General features: G+C 40.2%; 1 protein-coding gene across 4 annotated transcripts in view; it reads right to left on the bottom strand.

The window, feature by feature from the left end:
• Window positions 1–23,121, bottom strand: part of FBXO25 (F-box protein 25) — a 31,302-nt gene extending 8,181 nt beyond the window's left edge. Inside the window, exons 1-8 of one of the 4 annotated variants that reach the window (XM_058801311.1) lie at window positions 23,043–23,121; window positions 20,037–20,180; window positions 13,350–13,459; window positions 11,980–12,029; window positions 8,375–8,467; window positions 4,863–4,956; window positions 3,948–4,132; window positions 1,880–2,062 (exon numbers count right to left, since the gene is read on the bottom strand). In XM_058801311.1, coding sequence (XP_058657294.1) covers window positions 1,880–2,062; window positions 3,948–4,132; window positions 4,863–4,956; window positions 8,375–8,467; window positions 11,980–12,029; window positions 13,350–13,459; window positions 20,037–20,173 — 852 coding nt within the window. In that variant the 5' untranslated portion in view covers window positions 20,174–20,180; window positions 23,043–23,121. The other 3 variants (XM_058801312.1, XM_058801313.1, XM_058801314.1) reach the window with 3 other exon arrangements.
• Between the last annotated feature and the right edge of the window lie 1,763 nt (window positions 23,122–24,884).

The raw sequence follows: 24,884 nt of genomic DNA, 5'->3' as shown, positions 1-24,884 counted from the left end.
ATTTAGAGCTGTAAGCAATTAATTTTATTCTTTTAAAAAACCCAAACCACTCAGAAATGAGATTTAAAAACATGATTGTGCATTTCAGAGGGTGGTTTTCTGTTAAAAATCCATTATGAATTTAAATAAAGCTCTTTCTTTAATTCTAAAAGCATATACATGTTTATTTTTCACATTTGGTTGTGATCTTTCTAAAAGAATAGCAACAATTAGTGATTGATGTACTTCTTGAGGACTTAATCTGCATGTAAAGATTAGCTGCTGCACTACAGCTATTCCTCCCCAGCTTGAGAGACAGACAAGGTTTATTAAGTATGTATTACAAAAGACTTCTGTTCCACTCAGTGTGGATTAATGCTAATACATTGAAGGCTTTCCTCATTCAGAAGACAATTCCTGAATGGGGAGAGAATAGAAATGTCTTTCTGATTTCAGATACACTTTATTTTGTTTCATAATGGCTCTCATTTTTCTTCCAAAAATGCTCTTCAGATATCAATTATGTTTTAATGGTTGTTTCAATGGCTCAACAAACACACTGCAGGGGACAGAAAACACCAACCTCATGTGATTCTGTGGCTTATTAAGCAGTACAATTTTAAGGAGAAGCTGAATTTGATAAGGGAATATCATTAAATAATAACTTAGTAAGAAATTGAATGTGAACATTCAGGAACATACTGGAAACACTACTTCATGGGGCACAGGGACAGCTAATTACACTGAAACCCTTCAGCATCCTTCTCCCTGCATTACCCTAGTATAAGAAGTTCCTCTCTAACCAGTTTTGTCACTGTTCAATAGAGCTCACCTCATCTACCCTCAAAATCCACTCAACTGCTACACAAGCTTAAATTTGTTATCCTTGTAACTTCACCTTGAATTCTTCTAGGCTGCTTCTGAAGATGGGTTTTCAGTTTGCTTCTGTCTGTTTTTTTCCACAGTTAATTCTAAAACCTTTCATCTCACACCAAAAAAAAAATCTTATTTGGGTCAATGGTGCATGAGTTAATCAAGCTTCAGTTCTGTCTTCTCCATTACAATAATACTTAATCTGGTAGTCACCAAGCAACTTCAACCTGCCAGATTTAAGAAGGGACACTTTGGCTTCCTCCAGTACAGAAGGTACTAGATTTCAGAAGTTCTTCCTCCAGCTCTGGTGAGGTACCTTCCACTTTCTTAGGCTTATTTTCACCTAGTTTGATTTTTCTCCAGCATTTATTACCATCAGAAAATGAAGACAGTTCTGGAGTCATTCCGAGATTAATGCTCTTTATGAGGAAGTGACAGGAAACTACTGCTTCTCTCTCTTTTATTAATTTCAAAACTTTTGTTCTTATCTCCTTAGCAAAGATTCAAGTTGGCTTCTCCAGAATTTTCATAGCTTAAAAGTTGGAGGAACCTGTCTGCCTACCTTAGTTGGTAAAGCAAGCTCTATTTCAGAAGAAGGGTTTAGAGGTTTCCTCTACAACCCTGGCCAGGCAGTTTTCTAAAAAGCCCACCCTGCCATCATTGTGCAGTAATCCTGAATATTCTCTGTATCTGGGGCTTGATTCCTCCTAAATATTGCATTCAGTATGTCTGCAAGTTTAAGATAACTACTGAGCTGTTTCCTTGCATTCACTTTCAAAAATAATGCATTCCCTTTCAAAAATAATGCATTCCCTTTCAAAAATAATGCAAGGAAACAGCCCAGTAGTTACCCTAAACTCACAGACATACTGAATTGAACACTTAGGAGGAATCAAGCCCCACATACAGAGTACTCATGATTATGGCACAATGATACACTTATATCTCAAAAAGGGCAAGTTCATGCTCCATTATTACTATATGATATCAAAAAAGCTACATTTGTATAAATAACAGAGTTTATTACCTGCTTTTCTGCAAAATGGTACTGGCAGAGTTTTTTCCACAACTGCCTGTCTTCACTAAGCATGTACAAAGTTGGGGTCACTTGACCCAGAGTAATAATGTCCCAGCCATCAGAGAACCTGTACAAGATGTTATTCAGCATATGGAGAGGGAGATCGCTAAGTGTAAGTCCATTGTTGACTTGCTGGAAATAAGAGTTGAAGACTTTTAGCTACAAAAGCATGACAGTATAAAGTATAAATAACATTCTTTACTTTAGAGGTATCTTAGGTCTTTGTTTACTTTTTTCAAATCATTGAGTAAAATCTATGGTTAATGCTTGCCTACAATTATTCTCTAACTGCTGTTGAAAATTTACATTAATGCACAGAAAAAGCAACAAACTGTAAGCTTTATAATTCATAGCTTTCCTACTGTTAAAATAAACATATCATTAATCCATTATTTGAATTTCAAATAATTTTTGAAACAATTCTGTTTTCTCAAAATAATATTATGCAGTCTTGAAAACTATAATGCAGTCAATTCCATTGATAGTGTGCTAAAGCCTTGACTATAAAAAAGGCATGAACTGATTATTTCAAACTTGTTGAATCACTATAGTGTCTCAATTTTTATTAACACACAAAACACATATCAACTTGCCTTAAGCCAACTCAAGTACAGAATAGAATATAGAATACAGGATTGAAGACCAGAGATACAAAATGAAAGCATTTTGGAAGTTAGAGGCAGAAGAGAGTGGGATATTTTCTGAAGCTTAGAGAAAGTTCTCCCTTATTTATAAATGAGATGTGCAGAGGTGGCAGAGGAGAGCACTGAGAACATTTTCATTAGGATTATACACCTCTGTGAGCTGCAGTGGGTAAGCAGCAGCACAGCTGTGACAGGACTATAGCTGGAGCCCACAGTGGCAGGTGGCAGAGGCCCAGCAGGCTGGAGGCCGTGTCCCAGCTGGCACGGAGGGAGCAGGGGCAGCTGCCAGCCCCAGGGAGCAGAGCTGCCCTGTCACAAGGTGGTGGCAGCACAGCAGCCCTGCACCCATGGGCTCACATTTCTGTTGCTTCCTTCCCAGCCATTCACGTTGCTTAGAGACCAGAATTTCCATGGAGTCATCTGGTCCAAGCACTGCTGGTGCAGCAGCATTCCTCCTCTGAGGAATGACTGTGTGAGCACTACAGATGCAAGATTCCTCATGGAATCTTCAGCCAGTGTAAAACAGCTCCAAGGGAAGAGTCACACTGGAAGGGAACAAGTGCAGCAGTAACTGCACTGTCTCAGAAGTGTCTGTGCTGTGGTTGCCTGGTGCATGGAAACTGCTGAGACCAGGTTTCTCAGTTCTCCTTTCTATTCCAAAAGTAGCTGGTTTATTCAGATAACCAGCCCACACAGAAAGGACAACTTCAAAATTTCATAGCTGGAAGTCAATAGATAAAACACCTGTATGACTTTATAGAGAGCAATATCTTACAGGATTTCTTCCAGGAGTAACCCAGTCAGATTAAAAAAGTTGTCTGCCTATCATCAGAAGTTTCCACCATAAAACCTTGGAACAGTGCATACCACATGCTTTGAACACAGTCACATGAGGAGAATCCAGATGCTGAAGTCATTATCTTTTTTTTTTTTTTTTAACAAAAGCAACTGTGCTAATGAATAAATCTGTAAAATTGCTACTTGAGTTGATACACCTCCAAAATGTCTTTTAGATTTTTATTTCTTCAGTTGTAGAAAATTTAATTTAGAACTAAAAATTTGGGCTTTTTCCCCATATCTATCTGACAAACCAGAGACAATTTTTTAAAACCTGAGTGGGAAAACCTATCTATAAATCTCTACTACAAAGCAGCAGTACAGACACTGTAGCAGTTTTCACCAGAGAAAAGCTACTAAATCATTAGAAAATTAGGTTGATGCCAGTGAGTTAATTTCACATTACTTCTTCATAAAACAAAACAAGTAAAACTGTTTAAAATGTATTTGAAACTTGGTTCACTTACAAATCCTCATGCAATATTCAACATAATTCTACTCCCCCAAATATTAATTAACATGATTTAATAATGTACCTTGTTCATCTGAAGATTTTTTAATTGTTGTTGCCACAGAAGGATAGTTTCTAATCGGCAAATCCAAATATTGATGTTGCCTACCAACACAGACTTTCCTACTCCCCTAATCAGTATACAGAGAGTAGAACTCAGATCCTGCAGAAGATCCTTGATCAATCGTGGATTATATTGGTCTTCCATTACTGGAAAACAAAACAAACCAAACACAATTTTGGTTGACAGAGTTAATCAAGCTAATAGCTCAAGCTAATCAACACTCCTTTTTCAGATGAATTAATTACAACTCAATTGTTTGTGTACAAATAACTGCCCTAATTCCCACCATGACATTCATTGGTGCTGTTCCTCAGATGCAAGATCAATAATGAACAATTTCACAGGCAAATTTGATGCAAAAATTCATGCTATGCATTTAATAAGCTTAATGCTAAACAGGTAGGTATAAATCCAATTTCTTCAGTTCAAAGCACACAGTATAACATCTTCATTAATGTGGTTACCACAAAAAAGAAAAAAAATCAATATAATGTAATGGCTTTTTCCTAAAATAATCAAAATGTATGTTTTTTGAGTCACAGTACATCATGAAAACTGAAACCCAAAAATTTTATTAGCCTAAAAGCTTCTGCATTTTGTGAAGAGTATGATTTAACAGTAACCAATAGTTTTTGAATAGAATCTAAATGTCACATAATTTCACCAACCTGTTTCAATAGACTTTATTCAATAAGAGAAAATAGCTTATTGCATTCACAGGATGGGAAGTATGAAACCTGGCATAATTAAGAATGCCATTACTATGTCTTACAATGCAAAAATGGTAATAAGACTAACAACAACAAAAAAATCAGTTGATAGCTTAGTTACACCAATTAAATCTGAACTGTTAGATTAAAAATCTTTAGGTCTTACCCTTCTGCACAATTTTGTCCAAAATGTTAAAGTAGTTCTTCTGGGCTGCACCACTCAGTGAAGTTAACTGGGATTTTGCAATTAACTGCAAAAGCTATGACAAAAAATTTAAAGTCAGAAGAATGACAGAAGTAAAGGATGGTTTTAAATGCACATTTAGTGCATACACTCACCTACAACAGCCTGAACTGGCATTTTGTAAAAATACAACTACAGATTTCATAAGAGAAAGTAAGTCACAGGGAAAGGTTTAAGCATTCCTACTGGCATCCTATGAGCAATTTCTGAAGGATGCACACTTTCAAAATACTGTACAAATGCTTATCTCTGGCAAAGCACATGACATACTTTATGAGCTGCAGTGAAACGACAGAGAAAGTCTGTTTTGAGGGCTCACAAATACAAATGTGAACTTGCATGTGGCTGGGTCCTAAAGTCCCTGACAGATCTGGTGGCCAGGAACATCACGCTGAACTGATACCAGCTACCAGAATTACAGCTTCTGAGTGAAAGTATCATACTGGACAAACTGAAGTATGATGGATTTAGTGCACTACTTTCTACTCATGGAGAGGAAATACCCTATTTTGCCTAAACTAGGCAAAACCAACTTCTGTATTAGACCTACATTCAGGTCCCTGGTAGAATACACCACAGCAATCTAATAATGAGCAGTGTACAAACCATATCAGTAACTTTCTCTTAAGTATTATAGTAAGAATCTCCAAGCTGTCCAGAAGTCTGTCTGAAACCAGTGTAAGCAAAAAAAGTGACAAGAATGGTGGCAATGGTTTAGGGCAAAATAATCACAACAGCTTAAGTTCTTGCCTCACATGAATGCTAAGCTATAGCTACTAGCTCCATTCTGGCACATTTGCTTTTACATTTCAGATTCATTAGCTCTTCAACAAAAAAATGTTCTCTTATTATGAGAGACTTTGATGTTGTGACACCATTGCAATGTTTGGAGGTGTGGCACTGAGCTTTGCAATTTGCACTTCATAACAATGAGTTCAGAACAAGTGTTCTCAACACTGGAAAGGGAAAGCATGGAGCAGAAAACAGCACTCCCTACAGAGTGTTCTGGTACAAGGTAGCACCAAGTGTTGGCACAGCAAATGAAAAAGACTAAGCTTGCCAAAAATTATATTGTATCTTCATTTCTCAAACACCAATTTGACACTTCACTCAACAATAATTTTCCTCGGGAGGGAGAAAGAATACACCTGTTCTGTCCCTGATTTAATAATGTTACTTCTGGCTCCTCTGCACCATCTCTGACAAAATATTATGTGCTATGAAAGAAAGAATTGTCCTGACGTATTTAAATACAAGCAATCTAGTCTCAAAAACTGTATAAATAGGTACCAGGATCTCTTTGTCGGATTTTTCAAAGTCTATTAGCTTGATTAATAATTGAGAACATACCTAGAGGTCCCTGGCAGCCTGCCAGTTCAAGCAAGTAGGTACATTTCTCTTGATTAATTAAAAAAAAAAAATCAGTTATGTTGCTCAGTCTAAAGAGGAAATTAAAGAAACAAATTCCACCTGATTAATTGGAATGAAGATTCCAATTTCAGTGAAAGTTAATATGCAAGGATTAAGACAATTGCAGCAAAAGCAAAGTAGCAGAGCACTAGGATCACACACTGATACATGCAGAGCCATGGCTTATGTTGTCTACTAGAGATTGTAACTTCGAATGATCTCTGTTTGCTCAGAAACATTGGGACAAAACCCACCCACATCAAATTCAGTGTATCCGAACTGAACAGCTGCAAAGTTATCAATACACTACAGCACCAACAAATACAAAAAACTAATTGATCCTACCTTTCCCCCCTCACTGCCTATCCTGAGTCCTGGACAGACAGCAATATTAACTTTTAATAACGAATGACATATTTTTAGTTAGTTGGAGAATCATCTTGATGGTCTGGCATCAAAGAAGAGCTAGGGTAGGGATTGGTCTTTAAAAATAGTAAAAATAGTTCTTGAGTTACACCTTGCTATCAACAAACAGCAACCACCTCAGAGGAACTGGTGCAAAAACATGATCAAAGTTTTGTATTTGCAAAACAATTCTAAATTTTAAACATTCCAAATAAATTCTAAAACATTTAAAGGACTTTAGAAGTCTATCTACTATTTTAAATTCACTCAGATTTCTTAGGGTCTGCTATTAGCAGAATAATGGTTTGGATTGCAAAGCTAAATTTCTGAATTTTAAAGTACTGCTCCTTCCTCAATGATCTTAAGCCTGGTTGACTAAACCAGCTTTTTATATTTCTTGGTCAACAGAAGAAAAACTGGTCAACATGCTTGTGCTGGACTTTGCACCTTGTCTTGATCAACTGTTTTGAGCAACCCAGTTTAGGCACTGCAGCATCTAAAACAAATGCAAAATTCTAGATCTGCATCCCTTTTACCTGCTTGCTATTCAAGTGAGACACCCAAGGTTGACACCATTTATACCAAGTCACCTTTTTTAAGTGGTTTGGTTTTTCCTCTTCCTACTGTGTTCAAGGCTGAAAAGTCTTGGGAAGGATCAAGGCTCTTGATTCTGCTCCCAAAACAGCATTAGAAAGTAATGTTCTAAACCACAACACATACATATACCAAAAACCCCCAAACCCTGCAAGGGGAACAAGCCAGGCAAGTACCCTAACCACTAGCCTGGAAGCAAATCCTTTTTATTTCTACATCTCTTGTTTTTCTGAAAGTACAATACATTGCCTCATCTTCACAGCAATGGGTAGAATGTGTTTTCTCTACAAATAATCCACAGGCTAGTGGTAAGGCTGTTCTCCTGGTATGTTTGTTTAATTTTGATTTGTGTCTTTTCAAGTTCAGGATGCATTCCAAGAAATACAATATTTGTGAACAGCCCCATCACTGAACAGTCCACTCTAGTCCTGATATGACTCAGATTTTGAGCTTCTCTAGGAGCTGCGACAAGCACTTTACTACCTCATGTTAGATAATAAAACAAACCTGGGCCTAGAACAAGATCAGTATCCCCAAAACAGGCATTTCCAAGTGGGCAGCTGGTGAGACATTGAGGTAATTAAGGCTCCAGCCTCAAGTTATAAGGAATATTAACAAAGATAAATGCATAGATATCTTGTCCTGGATTTAAAAAAAACTGCAATGAATCAGAGGACTGGTAAGAAGTTACAGAAGATACAGCTCATAGCAGAATACTTATACATCAAGTATTCTTCTGGAAATTGTTATTTGAAACATATTTGAGATGCAGCAATGTATATTTAAGATTGATAACACTTTACTATTTTTGGTTGTATAGAAATTATTTTACTTTTAAAGAGAGTTCTTTACCCAGACTGATGAACAACTGAAACTACCATTGATGTTTCCCTTTTAAATAACACAGCACACTGGCCATCACCATCCTCCTCAAAGCTACAGGCTTTCAGACAGCCATATAATGAGCTTTCCCCAGAGAAAATTTACTCAATTTTTCTAATATACATATAAAACAAAGAGCTTACTTTGACCACGTAATTGAACCTCCTGATGTCCTGAATCGCACTCGAAAAGTCCAAGCGGTTAAAGGCTTCTCCCAAGGTGCAATAGCCATGTCTCTGAGAAAGGAAAAAACACACTTTAAATGGAAGGAAACAAAGACAAAATTGAGCAAAACATTCAGAAAAGCACTCTGACATGCAGCTGATGCTAATGGATACCATGCTCCCTGGAAATACAGCGCCTCTGGACTGAAGAGTTATTTGTTCTACAAGAAATTAAATGAAACAAGATATGCTATTTGTAACTATCAGGTATGTAGGCAAGGCCTTCCAATTCATACTAAATGTGTAATCTGGCATCACTGGTATTTGATTTCCCTGGGAATCTACTCCACACTCACAATGCTGGCACTCCCTCATAGCTAGCACAGTTCCCATTTACCCTGCCCAAGGAAGGGCTTGCTTCTACAGCTGTCTGAGCCTACAATTATGAGAATTATTGGATTCACACTTGAGGGTGAGAACATAGCACATTGCTGTGGGATCTCAGCACCTCAGGATGGAGGTGCAGAGTGGCCGAGAACACCCTTGGGGGGCTCGGGAGTCCTGGAATGTTGCCAGAAGTGTCTGGTGGCAGGATTTTGATCCTACACAGGAGATGAGACCTGTATGAGGACTGGGATTAGAGTGTAAAACACAGGATTTAGGATTTTGGTACAGGGGGGTCTAAAGAAGTAAGATGGAGGAATTGGGGCGTGTCCTGTCCTTCTTCTTCTTCTTCTTGGCCTCCATCTTCTGTGGTGATGGTGGCACTTTGGGATTGGTTATTACTAAAAGTGCACCGGTTAATAAGGGTAGAAGGTATTGGGGAAAAATGATAAATATTGTACACGTAACTTCGGGTATAAAGATAAGTGACCGCCCAGGGGCTTGGAGTGTGCCCATGGCTGACTTGCTGTGCAGACCTCTGTCGGGCTGAAAGAAAATCTTTTAGATAAACAATTAATAAACACCAAGACCGAGACGAGATCAGAAGTCTCTCCTCGTCCTTTGAAGCGCCGGCTCTTCAAGGCCATCCCTGGGCCTTTCCAGGCCACCTAAACAGCACCGAAAACTTACACATTGCTTCTGGGATCAGAAGAAAAAATGGTCTCAACATCTACAATTTGTTTTCCAGGTGCTAGAAGCTTAGGCACTTTTTTTTTTAAGCACCAAGAGCAAAAGCAAGTACATTTTCCTTTGGTACTTCTCCACATCCTAATGTGAAAATGGAAGTTTCAGAGGCTGTTGAGAACAACTTAAGGTGGTAGAAGCAGCCCAAACTGACATGGGATTATGTAAACTCAGTACATTTAGAGCCACAAAGCCACACTGGAGCCCAGGACCAAATATACTGAGGCTAGGAAAATCTCTGACCGGTAAAAAGAGTCCCACAGAGAAGTGTGCTATTATGGTTTTATTAGCCCAGAGAAGGAGGAGGATAAATAATTACTTAAAGCTCATTCCTAGACAGACTTCCTTGGTAAATTATGGGATGTTGACAAGTTTTGAAGTACAAATAATGTACCTTTTTGGGACTCAGTGAACACATACCATGCATGTACCCCAGCAGGGTGGGTCAGTTAAGAATTCACTGCAGAGTGGTGATAATTACTGCCTGTTGGTTAATGACCAAATTCAGGATTGCACTGCTTGCTCATTCAGCTGATGCACCTCAGACCCAAGCATGCTGTGCACTTCTCAATATGCACACCTTGCTTAGCTAACAGCAATACAGTCAACAAAGCTTCTGTTGAAATTTTTGAAATTGTTGAAATATTTGTGGCTGTTCTCTGGCTAAACAGTTATCATTAGGTCATGCTTAAAACATTAACATAAGAGACATTTCCCTGAACAGACTGCTATGAAACTACAGATCCATCTTTCCCAGTGTACCATCATGACAAAATTTTTCAAAAAACATCTCCAATTTCATTTCAACAATACTTGGTTTTGTTTTCTTTCATTTCAATGCTCTCCCATAGTATGTTTCACATGTTTCTTATCAATACCTCCCTATCTTGTCATTTTGCCCTAAAAAACAGTATCCAGCTTGGGAAAAAATGCTTCCTAGTTGTGAGACCATTATTTCAAAATAAAGAAAGATTATAACCTGTAACAAAAACTAGAACCTACAAATTATGTTTTAGATTAGCTTAAATTGCTGCTCTGGATTTTTTGGTTCATGTATTCTTATTTCTTGCTACTTTTTCGACCTACTACTCTAAGCTTTTAAATTTATACAAATAATTACTTGAAAGATAAGTGCTTAATTCTAACTATCCTTGGCTTGTTTTTTTATATTAAAAACCCAAATAAACCTGAAAGATGAATGGGCAAATATGAGAAGGTAACCAAAATATTTTGTCTGCTCTCTGAATGGAAAAGGAACAGAAGCAAATACTTACATGACACAAGTGCACCAACTTCTGCACAAGTAGGGGAAAAATAATCCCTTTATATATGGATTATGAATGAGACCAATGCATGATTTTAGGCTATTTGTATTTTGGCCTCAATGTACTTTTGAAACATCAGCTTAACCTCATCATTCAAAGCACCACAATAACTGGTGACAGATTGTTGCCCCCCTGCTCTTTCTCACTCTAATTTAAGAGAGCACAAAGGCAAAAAGCATGCTTGAGACTTTTGCAGACCAATCCAAGTAACCTAATCTAGAAGATAAAGCAGAAAGAGGGCTGTGAATCTGGTGAAAGGCTTTAAAGCACCCTTCAGATGTAGACAGGCAGTCTCTGGGTCACTGGTCTATAAGGGCTGCAAAGCCTTGCAGTATGTCCTTTTATGGAAGCTCTCCTCCACAGCATGCCCTTCCTGAGTAAAAAGCTCTGCATTGTCACTCTCAGCTCTAAAATGCAAAGCTACTTCTGCCTGCATGACTACAGGCATCAGCCTCACCTCCTTCCCCCTCTCCTGGCTGGCATGACCATGTGGATGTAAAACCTCCTTACTGGTGTTCCAGTTCCACACATCTCAGATAGCCATGGCAACCAGCACAGGGATGGAACTCACACTTCAAGACAGTTTAATCTCTACATACAATGGATGTATTTTAACCTTCCAAGAGGTCACTCCAAGAGCTTTCATATTCCCTTTGCAGTTTCATGATATAGTTTATATGCCAAACTGAAAACATGTTGACTTTGTTGAAAATAATCATCCTCTTTGTAAAATTTGAAACTGATGTTTTACTTCCTTCTATTCAAATTTACACCATGATCCCAAAATATCAGGTGGCTGCCTGCAAGCAACTTCTTTCGAGATATTTCTCTGGTTTTGCAAATTCTTTCAATTTTAGTTCAGAGACAGTACAAAGATAGATGGGCTTGGATAAGCAGTGAAGAACTGTATTTCTATCCTTGCAAATTCCCACATCTCTGCCACAAAGACCTACTGAGAAGTCACTCTGCCAGATGCCTTTGCCTCACCATGAGCAGGTGTCCAGTGCTGCCAATGAAGAGAGTTAAGTACAGCCCCTAAGACCATCTGGCAAAAATACTTTTTTCAATATACTGTCTATCAATTAAGAATCACAAAGTTTATAGCAATTGACCCACACCATGCAGACTTACTTCCTTGGTGCTTTCTTTATGAACATAAATCCACTTTTCACGATAAAAACCTAAAATAAAAATCAAAATACAATCATTTTAGGCTTCCACATTAGTTAATGCCTTTCAGAACATACAACTTTCAATAAAACACTTCATAAGATAGCAGAACAGTTTTAATGAAAGAAGTTTATAAATGATGGAAAAGATAACTAAAAATTGTCACAAGATAAGGACTTCATGAAAATAATAGAAAAGTTATATAAATGCTTTTTTAAAACCCCATGAGCTGGCACACAATTGGCAGATGAATGACAACTTTTGCCAGCTGTGACCAACCAGTGACATAACAGTGGTCCTACATAACTCCTGACTTTTTTTTTTTATACAAATGCTCCTTAGCATTTGAAAGTAGAGCAGATATAGACAACACTTTTGTTCCTGACCACTCCACCCCTCTAATGCATTTTCTTCTGTACAGGTGCCTGTTCTACATTGACTTGGTATCAACTAACTGCAGAGGACTGCAGGGAAGGCAAGGATTCAAGACTAATAAATGCAATCAGGCTGACCTTCAGCTTTTACAAGTCTTGCGTGTTGTCAAATGAGACATAGAGCCCCTTGAACCTTCTGAAATACCTGAAACTCTGACAAGCCTGGAGAAGCTTGCAGCTTTCTGCAACACCATCTCTCTAACAGTTTTGGGGATATACAAGTAACAGATCATTTCAAGATCAAAGCATTAGAAATTGCCAATTTGCTGCTAACCAACTTACCTTTTTTTTACCTACTCTACCAAACTCTCTGCTTCAATAATATACTTGCTGCCATACACACCTCCAGTCCAAAGTACAAGCAATCTTTTACAAATGAGAACTGATAAAATGGCTTCTTTCATATCTTAATTTTTTAAAAGAGACTTGTCTCCAAGAAATTCAGGACTGATAAAATCTTTATCAAGAGATATGATTATTATGACAAAATATGTTCATTTATGAACTGATTCTGGAATTAGTTGATTAATTAGAACTTGAAATAAACAAAATAAACCATCTGCTTTGGGAAGCAGAAGCTTCCATATGCATCCAGAAGAATTTAATCTAAAACTAGTCCACAACATATAACAGTGGTTAGTATCAGAAGACACCTAATACTCAGCAATTACTATTCTTAAATGCATTACCTCTGGGTCTTTGAAAAAAGAAATCCAACACAATAAATGAGCAATAACAAAGTTTCAGTTAAGACATATCACTTTTGACACCAGAATTTGTTGCCAATACAGAAATAGGCATAATTTTGAAGGCTACTCCATAGGTAAGTATGACTATTACAACATTTCTCTGAATCTACATGAGTCTTCTCAAATAAATGAAAAACCCCAGCCTTACACTGAGAATCTGTGTTATTCCTAAAATGATCTTTTTTCCTTTTCTTTGCTGCAAACTCACAGTCTTCAGTATTGTACACTTCTTCATTCTCCTCATCTCCAGTTATGATACTGAAATAAAAACATCTAATTAGAATAGCAGTAATCAAATATTTAAGATGCATACATCTTACAATTTTCTGCATTAAAGTCTACCAGTTAAAAAAAAAAAGAGATCATGTTCTTAATTAAGATCCTCTACCTCATTGTCTATAGCACCATGTATCTGGAGAGAAGCTGTCTTCTCTTCTTCCCAGAGGGGTTGAATTTTATGCCAAAGTGATTAATACATGAAAGTATCTTCCTAAGAAGTACCTTGAAAACCATTATTGACATTCAGGAATGAATGTCTGACTGCTAAGGAGATAGTACTAGCTGGACAACTCTGCAAAGTTCTGGTGTACAAAAATCTTTTTTATGTGGACCAAGCCTTAACTGCACACAGGTAAAAAGTCTGTGAAGAATTATTGCATATCCTTGCACAGGCAGAAAGCCAGCAATGAATAACATCTCTCTTACTACTGTCACCTTTGGGGCAAAGAAAGTCCTTCTTTTCAGACACTTGTGATTCACAACTCTGCACATACTACAGGTGTCATGGCACTGTTTCACCAAAGATTTGTACAGCATCAAGAGCCAAGAGGTCTTTCACTGCCAGAGAGACTCAACTATGTCACTTCTGACAGTTAACTATGGAACCCAACACTGAGAACTACACCAAATGCTCATGTATATTCAACACAAAGTGTGAATATTAAAAAAATACACATATAAATCATTGAAAATAAGCTAACACTTCTAAAATGTAAATGCATTTAAAACTGTCTGTGCTACAGGAAATCTACACAGCTCGTGAAATTTTCATTCAATTTTTGCAGATAACTATAAGGACCACCACCAAAGATAAGAATGGGTGTTCTCTGTACTAGCACTGATAAGGAAGATACCTCATATGAAGGCCACGGTCTTGCACAGATAAGAAAAATAACGAAGGATACATGGTAATGAAGTTCATCTAGGGGACTTATTTGTTTCTACATTACTGCTCTTTGGTAACAAAGTTGCAACTCCTCACATCTGTTACTATTTTTAATCTGAATTGCTTTTTATCACTGCCAGTTTGAACTTCAGAACTGAATACTGTAAACTGAAGGACAGAAGTTTTTTCAAAAGTAACCTGTATCTGGGCATTAAAGTGACAAAAATCAAATTATTTTAGTCTATTGCTACTAGCTTTCAGAGTTAAAATTTTCAGGTTTGAACCATCTGCTAAACAACACCATAAAAATTTTTTGGCTTCTGAATTGTTCTAATCAGTACATGCTAGCTTAGCTTAAGGATACACAGGTTGAGAAGATTTAGAAAAAGAAAGTTGGTTTCATCTTAGCTTTTTTTTTTCAGGATTTAAACCTAACATCTGCATTCAGATAGTGCTCAATACCATGTGATGACATTAGTTCAGTCTTTAATATTTTTAAAGCAGAGGATAAAGACTCAACACCTTAAATATTCTATAGAACTGTGCCAAATATCACATCTGGTCAAACAGCAGGAGTTCAGAGAGAAGAAACCAGCAAGAGACAAAACCAAAACATCAACACAAGTTATTTGATTATGTAACATTCCAATCCAGCAGTTTGTTTTTGTGGGTTTTTTCCCCCAAAGCTATCATACAGGAAACCTCTAAACTCACTAAAATGATTTTAATTATGATTTAGCATATTGACTGCATCACCATGTCATGTGAGAAGCTATGACAGAATCTGAAGAGTTGCTACAGAACCACAAATTGAGCCCAAAGCTCCCCGAGTTCTGTCATCCTAACAACAGATACAAGACCAGGGAGACAGGTCCTGATACTCTGCACCACAACCCAAGCAGCACAGAAACTCTCTCATGGCCCTTGACCCAGGGCAAGCAAGGGCAGAGGGTGGAAGGCCACATTCCTGAAGGCCTGCTTAGAAGAGGAAGGTTAATATGGAAACATTCCTTCTTTTGATCCTGGATCCCAGTGTCCCTACAAAGTAATTCAGGCCAGTAACATACCTGAAGTGATTTGAATCCCACTCCTGACACCCCATAAGATACACTTCCCAAGCACCACATAAACAACTGAGGCAGCTTTAGGAGTCAATAAACATAAGGAATTGTGAACATAATGACTTATTTCAAACACCTTTACCTGGCATTCAAATTTGCCTGTGACATTCCTGGAATTCCTCAAGTCTCTTTAGAGAAAAGACAAATTGTACTGTTACCTCTGAGGATCTTCTGATATGAGGTTTTATTTCCTCATGTTCTGTCCCACTTCACACAGAGAGTCTTTCCCTACTGATCTGCAAACACCACCACTCTTCTTGACAAACCTTTAGTCTGAGAGCAATGAATGAAAGTGAGGGTCTCACAGACATCAGAAGAATGGGACAGACGCAGAGTTAGCCAGTGACTGCTGGCATTCCTTCCAGAAATCTGCAGAGCTGCTTGACAAGTAATAAACCTTCTCTACTGTTCCAAAAGCAATCCCTGCCCCCTCAAACACCAAGCTAAGATACAAGAAATCAAATCAAGTGCTGCACGTGCCATATGGTGAAACAGAAGCCTTAATTTAGTGTTTTTATTATAATGCTGCACGTGACATTTGAGTGCACCTGGCAGGATTTAAATACATACACAATACTGCCAATTTACAGCTATTCTTACTCTCTTGTCTTGATGACACACTTCATAAAAAATTATTCTAAAGCTTTTAAAAGCAAAGTACCTGGTGTCCCTAGAACTACAGTATCTTAGATAGATCATGCAACAATTTCAGTTTTTTCCAAAAATAGTAATTTCATAGCAGTATTTAAATAACCTCTTGGGTATGACACTTAAAATTATGGAAAATGTGAAAGCGCTATATGAGCTCCAACTATTTTCCCTCATCCCCTTGCTTCTTTTCATGTGGCCCTCAACTCATGCAATTATTTACAGAGACATTATTTTAGAAGTGACTCTAACAGCTTGACCATGGAAAATCCTGAGCTAAGTGCACACACCAAATGATTTTGTCATTTGACAAATATATTGTAATGTTATCTGTTAACAGATTCAAACCAAAGGACTTCTATCCAGTGGCAATATCACTCTTGTGAACACTGTGTCTCACAGAATTAGACAAGAGACACTGCAGACTGAAGTGACTACTTTGCTAGCCCAAGTTGTTCATATGAATCTAACACAAAGTAAATATCACCATCGTGAAAATATTATTAGTCTAATTCTCTTCCTTTTACCTCAAAAGGAACACATAAGACAGCTTTAGCCCTAAGTTGCAGGCTAATGAAAGATACTTGCATACAGTTCTGTAAGGCAGCTCCACCCCCACCAAGCCTCTCTCCATCACAACACTTCAAGGACACAGTGCCACAGCACTGGAAGTGTCTTTGCTTCAATTCACAGGCACTCATGGCCAGCATCCACAGCACAGAGCTGGAATGCACACAGCCCAAGCCACATTTCCAGCTACTTGTGAACTGAACACAAGGCACTCTCATGCAAATAACTAAGACCTACTGAAGTGATGGTCTCATTTTTTTTCAATCTTAGTTTCCAGAAAAGATCTAAAGTGCAATTATTCAAGCATTATGCCAAATAATTAAAACTGTTCCTGCACAAGTGATTATATTTGTTCAAGCTTGTTTATCATAAGGTCCACCAATTTTACTAAATCAGCAGCTGGATTCACCAAAGCATTGGATGACTAATCAAGCAAAGTTTGAAGTTCTTATTAAATAGAATACATTATTCAATTTAAGTAACTTATGTGTCTTTAAGGTCTATTTCTGAATCTATTTGTGATTATTCATAATTTCTGAAGAGAAGGTATTTGCAATGGGTAAAGGACAATGTTTGGCAAGCAACTCTATCTATACTTCCACAGAAGAGAATAGAAGCAAAACTAAAAAGGGTTTCATTTAACTATAGAGCTTGAATTTATTTCTGTATAATGGAAAACTTCTATAACCGCTCCCTTAAATACAACACTAAAGTACTAACTTCAGAAGAGATTCTTAGAGAATATTGTAGTGAAAAAGATTATTCCTTACAATGGATATAAATGAACAAAACCCTGCTAGAACTGTCAGATTGGCATATACCATCATCCCTATCCACAGGGCAGCTTAAAAAGAAACAAATAGGTATTTTTGTACTGTTTACCACATGTTTCTTCTACAAGGAAGCACTTTATCAAGTCTCATTTTTCTTTAGCGCTACATCATGTTAACAAACCTCCTAAACTGAGTTATCTTCAATGTACACCATAATTATTTCCAAATAGCATAAGATGGTACAGAGATCCAGCCAGCAGCACATCTTACACTGCTGTGCCACCATGTGAAGCCATCATGACACAGAAGAAGCCCAAGCCTGGGTATATGCTGGGACAGACTGGATAGGAAGCAGTTTTGCAGGAAAGGAGCCAGGAGGCTGGAGGATAAGTAGCTGAAAACAGGTCAGCAGTGTGCCCTTGTGTTGTGTTAGGCCAACTGCACCCTGGATTGAGCTAAGGAAAGTGTATCCTGCACACTGACAGAAGCAAACATCCATCTTTATTTGGCAGGAATACTCATCTGGAACACTGTGTCTAGTCTGGGGCCCCCCAAAAGAGTGAAAACTTTGTCATACTGGAACAACTCCAGTGGGGAGTCCCCAAGCCACTGGAGTATGTGGTGCACAGGGGTAGAGAAATGACCTTGCTCAGTTCTAGAGCTGGTGGTGGAGGGAAATCTAATTGCTGTCAGCTTTTAAAATGAGGATACATATAAGATGGAGCAACACTGTAAGGCTGGAGGAGGTAGTAAGTAGTAAGTTAAGTGGTAATGGACACAACCTGTGATAAGAGAAATTCTTACTGAAATGAGGAGGGCAGGGAGAAATGATACAACATAGGACAGCACAACAACAACAAAATAACATTGACAGTAACAGGACTTAGAACAGGAATCCAGAAAAGAGCTTCCATTATTGGAAAAGCACAAAGCTGAACTGGGCAAGGCCCTGCAGAACCCAACCTCAGCTGGCCTTGCTTTCAGCATGTGTTTCAACCAGATGATGCTCAGAGGTCATTTCCACTCTAAATTGTTCCATAATGTTGTGCAAATAGACATTAATTGCAGTTTAGTGGCAAAACTTAACTGGCATATAAAAAGTTCAAGTTATAATCAGAGATCCAAATTTAAAAGTGTAGTGAAATTATTCCTAAGTAGTGCTACAATGCCAAGACATACCAACTTGAATTCTCTAGTCTGAGTTTGAACAACATACATTTTTAATTGAATAGACGGAAGTACAGTTTTTGGCCCCAGAAGAGCTCAATTCTAGGGTCTTCCAAGACTAAGGCAAAAATAAAAGAAAAAGAAAATCCAGTATTTTTGCTCAAAGAAGCCATAAAAGTACCTCACCTTGTTCTTTGGAGAAAAAGATACATTATACATTTATACACACACACAATTATGAGCAGAAGTCTTAATGGTATTCACAAAGACTGATAATTCCTTTCATACTTATCAAACAGTATTAGTTAAGCAACCGACACGATAGTTATTTTTGAAGCAATTTGCACAGTTGCTAAATACTCTAGATTTCCCTTACTTTACTAAATACCTTTTTTCAAAGGTATTTAAGGCAATTTTTATGTTGGAGGCTTACTGAACATTCTTCCAGACAAAGTTTTGTATCCACAGTGGCTAGACTGTGTGGATAAAGAAGCCCAAATGAGATCAGTGACAGATTAACACAAAAGGAAAAAAGGCATGAAGGAAACAGTAGGTTAAGCTTAATAATAATAATGCTTCACTGCTTGATAACTCCCTTGAGGATTGTTTTACAAATGTAGAAAACACAGGTGTGTGACTACAGCAAATCCTAGCTTCCCAGTAAATCCCTCTCTAAACCAGATGAGATATCTTTTACTGGACTAACAACAAAACACCAAATGTTCCCTTTCCTCATTATGAACACATTATGCTGGAATTTATGACCAAGAATCCTACCCCTAAGAATTGCTTCTTTGTGGAGAAGTTTGTCTTGACAGAATGATTTATATCACAGCAGCCTGTGGCCATTTGCAACAAGTATCACTTTATTTACCTGATCTTTCTCTCACCTGTCCTACAGGAGCACATACAGTCATCTGTTGTGTTAGAGAATGAGCATTAAGCTACCACTGACTGTATATTTGGAGCAAAGGCATTTTATGGCTGCCACAAACTAACCCAACACCCACTCAGCAGAAAGCCTGCATTCACTTCCAGGTTCAATTGCAATTTACAAGTGTCACTTTTACCTTTAAATAGCACTCAACAGGCGTCAGAGGGCAGGGGTTTTGTTGGATTTTTTTAAAGTATTTATTGTTTTATTATTTTGAAAGACATCTGGCTAAGAAGGGGTCTGGCTGCCTCAAATAAGCAACTCACAAAGCAGTGACAAAAGACAGACATTCTCCACAGGGGTCTCCTGTCTGCCTAACTAACTAAACACATGATTGCATTTGTATACAGATGACATCAGCTACCACAAACAGTTGCAATCTGAATGGAAATTAAGTCAATTTTGCCTTCCCACCTGCTATTAATTCATGCAGAATCACCTTTTTTTTTAAACTTACACAGTGTGGCTGATATCATTCAGCTGATTATTCCCATCCTCAAGTGCATGACTAAAGGTTTCACATCTCTTCCATCCATCTTCTGTTTTAACCCATCTCCATCCAGGGGATCTCCAGTCCTGGCCCAAAAACGGCATGGTTTCTCTACAAGCAGCAAGAAGAGATTCTTTGTCTATTATTTATTTTAAGAGTTTCAAAACTTCCTGTCATTATTTCAGTTTTCTCTTTAGCCTTAAAAAGAAAATACCTTGAGAAAAGTTCTCTGTAGAGCAGCCTTTAAAGAAACAGATTCAGCAGTTTACGTATAATTTTTATTCTCTAATGATATTCTTCTTGTCTTTCAGCATTTTATTAGACCAAGGCCATTAGAATTCCTTGTTCTTTGGAGAACAAGGGAAAATATCCTGGTAGTCCATTAATGGAATGATACCAAAAAAAGAAAATGATAACAATTACATCATGTGTAATCTGCTCTGTCATGATCAAACAGATTACTGATTTTCATATGTGACTAATAAATTGTTTTAAAGAGATTGACAGCTCACAAAATCAGTGTTGCTCCTTTTGTTTTTTCTAATCCTTACAAATACTGAGTTTATGGTACAATGTGTAATGATGCTTTGGGATAGGAATTTTAACATTCCCAAAAATCTTTTTGTTGTTTTTGAGGCCACCTCCCATGCCATCCTATTAAGCAGATAAGGACAAAAGGAGACTGCAACAAAGTCCATTGTGACACATCTCCAGAAATTCCTACAAATAGACACAGGTCATCACAGCTATATCACTCAAACAATGTTCTGCTACCATTTCTCAAAAGTGAGATTCACTTCTGACACATTAAGAATTTGAACAAGGCAGTTTCCTACACTTTGAAGACCATAACTTTGCCAGCTTTTGCTCTCTTCTTCCCATTCATCACACACACATATTGCTCCTTGGTTTAACAAGAGATTTCCCATGCAAGCTATAGAGGGAAGAGAGCGTTATGATATTCAAAACACATGTTAATATACAGCAGCAACAGCTTTGATCCTCACAAACATGCATTTTCTAATAGTTTTATTACTTGAAAAAATATTAGACCCCATCAGTAAACATCACTAGGAAGTTATTTAAAACTTTGCACTCTTGACCAGCATTTGCCCAACATATTTGTCAGAAGAGGATAAAAAGCCAGAAGAAATACAGGCTAAGTGAGCCAGCTGGGTTTTTCTTTATTTAAAAATCTGCACAGTATGCAAAACAAAGTGCATTGCCTAGGCCTCAGGATTGACTGAAGTCCCCTTCCTACTAAGAACTCAGCTTTCCTCTGCTCCTAACAAGAACCTTTTCCAAAATTGACATCATCCATTCCCCCAGTTGCAACAAACTTTATTCATGCCTACCTGCTTTTCCAATCCTTTTACTGCTTCCTAGGAACAACATGAACCACCAGAAGTACTCCCCTCATACTGGTGTCTCTATCACAGAAGGGTTTGGGTTGGAAGGACCTTAAAGATCACCCAGTTCCAATCTGGGTGACATCTTCCACTAAACCAGGCTGCTCAGAGCCCCATCCAATCTGACCTTGAATGTTAAAAAGGACAGGACACCCAACATTCCCCTGGGCAACCTGTGCCAGTGCCTCATCACTCTCACAGTAAAGAACTTTTCCCCAAGACCTAACCTAAGCCTACCTTCTCCCAGGCTGATGCCATTCTGCCTTGTTCTGCCACTACAGTCACTTGTAGAAAGTCCTTCCCCAGTTCTCTCGTAGCCCTCCTTTAAAGGACTGGAAGACTGCTCTAATGGTCTCCCCAAAGCCTTCTCTTCACCTGGCTATACAATCCCAATTCTCTCAGCCAGTGATCATAGGTGCTCTATCCCTCCTCTGGACCCTCTCCAGCACAGTCACAGCCTTCCTATGGTGAGAATCCCAGAGCTGGATGCAATGCTGCAGGCGGTGTACAAGGAGAGCAGAGCAGAGGGGCAGAATCACCTCCCTTGCACACTTATTTTGGTGTACCCCAGAACACCTCCAGCTTTCTGGGCTGCCAGCGCACATTGCTGACTCATACTGAGCTCCCTGTCAATCAACAGCTCTGAGTCCTTTCCTCAAAGCTGCTTTCAGTCCATGCTCCACCCATCCTGTACCTGTGCTGGGCACTGCCATGACCCAGCTGCAGGACCTAGCACTCAGCCTTGCTGAATTTCAGGCTGTCTGCACACACTCCTTTCTGTCCTGCCAAGGTGCCTCTGGATGGCATCCCTACTCTCCAGCTTGTTGACTGCACTACACAATCTGGTACTTTCCAAAAACTCGCAGAAGATACACTCAATCCCACTGTCCATGTCCCTAACAAAGATGTTAAACAGGCCCAGTCCCAATCCCAACCCCTCAAGGATGTCACTTGCCACTCATCTCCACTTGGACACAGAGCTGTTGACTGTAACTCTTTGGGGACGACCATGCTGCCAGCTCCTTATTGACCCAGTGGTTCATATGTCAAATTCATGTCTGTCCAGTTCAGAGACAAGGAATTTGTGTGAGACAGCATCAAATGCTTTTCACAAGTTCAGGCAAACCACACCAGTCACAGTGTGACCCTGGATGGCCTCATCCACCAACACCGAAATCCCACCGTAGAAGGCCACCAGACCTGCGAGGCAGGGTGTGCCCCTGGTGACACCACGCTGGCTCCCACCCTCACACCCCAACACCCACTGGTCCAGGCAGCTCCCCGCACCCCCCTCCAGCCCCCTCAGTGCTGCCTGTCCCCCCCGGCCCCGGCCCCATGGCCCCACCCTGACCTTTAACACCCTGTCCCACACTCCTGCAGCTCCGCACGCCCCTAAGAGGCGGCCCCAAACCCCTCAAGCCACGACCGCCCACGCTCAGCCCCAACCCCGCGGGCCGACGGGGCTTCCACGCACGGCCCCACAGGCGCCATCCCGACCCCGCTGCAGGGCAGGGCAGGGCAGGGCAGGGCAAGGCAGGGCAGGGCAGGGCAGGGCCGCGCTCACCTCCCGGCACCGCTCGCACCGACGCCGCCGCTCCCCGCCCGGCGCTCGGCCCGGGCCCGGAGCTGTTGCCGGAAGTACCATGGGCCGCGCTGGCCACGCCCCCGCCCCGCGCTGATTGGCCGCCGCCCGCCGCGCTTGTTGCTACCCGGCAGCGCGCGCCGCCATTGGCGCAGCGGGGCGGGGCAGTCTCCGCCCCGGCGCGAGCCGGCCGCGTCACGTGACGGGCGCCCGCGGGCCGCACGTGCCAATGTTTTGGTCGGCGGGGGCGGGGCGTTGGCGCGCGCGGGGCGGAGCGTGTGGAGCGCGTGGGGCGGGGCGAGGCGGGCCGGGGCCCCCGGGGCGGGGCGGGGCCTCCTGGGGAACCCCCCCGGTGTGACTCCGGTGTGACCCCATAGGGAACCCCCCCGGTGTGACTCCGGTGCGATCCCATAGGGAACCCCCTCGGTGTGACTCCGGTGTGATCCCATAGGGAACGCCCCCGGTGTGACTCCGGTGTGACCCCATAGGCAACCCCCCCGGTGTGACTCCGGTGTGACCCCATAGGGAACCCCCCCGGTGTGACTCCGGTGTGACCCCATAGGGAACCCCCCCCCCGGTGTGAGGGCCCCCAGCCTAGGGAAACCCCCGGTGTGAGCCCCTGGGGAATCCCCCGGTGTAACACCCGGTGTGACCCCATAGGGAACCCCCCCGGTGTGATCCCCTAGAGAACCTCCTGGTGTGAGCAGTATGACCCGCCCGGTGTGCCCCCTCCCTGTCACCGCTGTGACCCCTCTCTTCCATGCCCAGCGTGACTCCCCGGCAGGAGCGGTGTGCCTGGTACGACTCTCCCCGTCCCCGCTGTGACCCTGTGTCCCCGGTGTGCCCGGAGAACCCTGGTGGGGTCTCCCTCTGTGTGCCCCAGCGAGCCCCTCTGCGCCCCGGGTGTGCCAGCGTGCCTGGAAAAGCGAGTTTATGGAGGGCCTTGTTTGTTAAAATCTCAAATCATTAATATATGATTGTATAAACATTTCTGACTTCAAATCAGTTATTTTCACTTAAAATTAATTGTGGAGAAAACTATTTTAAAAAAGTCAAGGCATTAATAGTAAAATTAAAGTAGTGTTTTCAAACATTGTAATTGGTCCTAAATTTTGTGCTGTACAAAAAGGCTTTATTATTTTAATTATTTGAATGCTTGGGATTGACTACACTACAATCACTGCAACTTGTCCCTACCTGGAAGCAACCCTTAATCTTTTTGCTAGTCTTTCCCATAAGAAAATGGAGTTTATGAGCTTATAAAATAATTTCAGTGTTATAACAGAACAGAATTCAGCAAAGACCTGGAAGGGCTTCTTTTCTGTCTTTGGTCTTGAAAAACTCACATGAGTAATTTTATTTGGTCTAGGATTCATTGTGTTCTCAATATGTTACCATTAATAATTAAACTAGAGATAGGATTCCTTTCTTTTCTTGAAGACAGAAAAAAAAAAAAAAAAGTTGAATACTCCAATATTTTTCAAGAGCCCAATATCCTGACACAGATACAGCCATGGCAAAGGTGCTGCCTTTGCACAGCCAGGGCCTGTAGGCCGCTCACTCTCTCTGCCTCACTGAAAACATTCCCAGCCCCGCACTGGAAAATGATGTGAGTCAATATTAAAAACTGTACACCACTACTCTGCCAGAAACATGTCAATCTCCTTTTCCAGCCCATGAAAGGGTTTTGGGTTTTTTTCTGTTCTTTGGCACCTGGGTCTACAAAATTCCTTCATAATGTGCCACAAATCTTTTTGTCTCTAGGATCCTTCCACATTTTCTTTGAGGAGTCCTGGGGTGTGTGGGCATAAAATGAGTACTCAG

The sequence above is a fragment of the Ammospiza caudacuta genome, chromosome 3 (genome assembly GCF_027887145.1).
Source record: "Ammospiza caudacuta isolate bAmmCau1 chromosome 3, bAmmCau1.pri, whole genome shotgun sequence".
NCBI classification, from domain to species: Eukaryota; Metazoa; Chordata; class Aves; order Passeriformes; family Passerellidae; genus Ammospiza; species Ammospiza caudacuta.
Note: the sequence above shows the minus strand (reverse complement) of the source record. Positions and strands in the feature narration are given on the sequence as shown.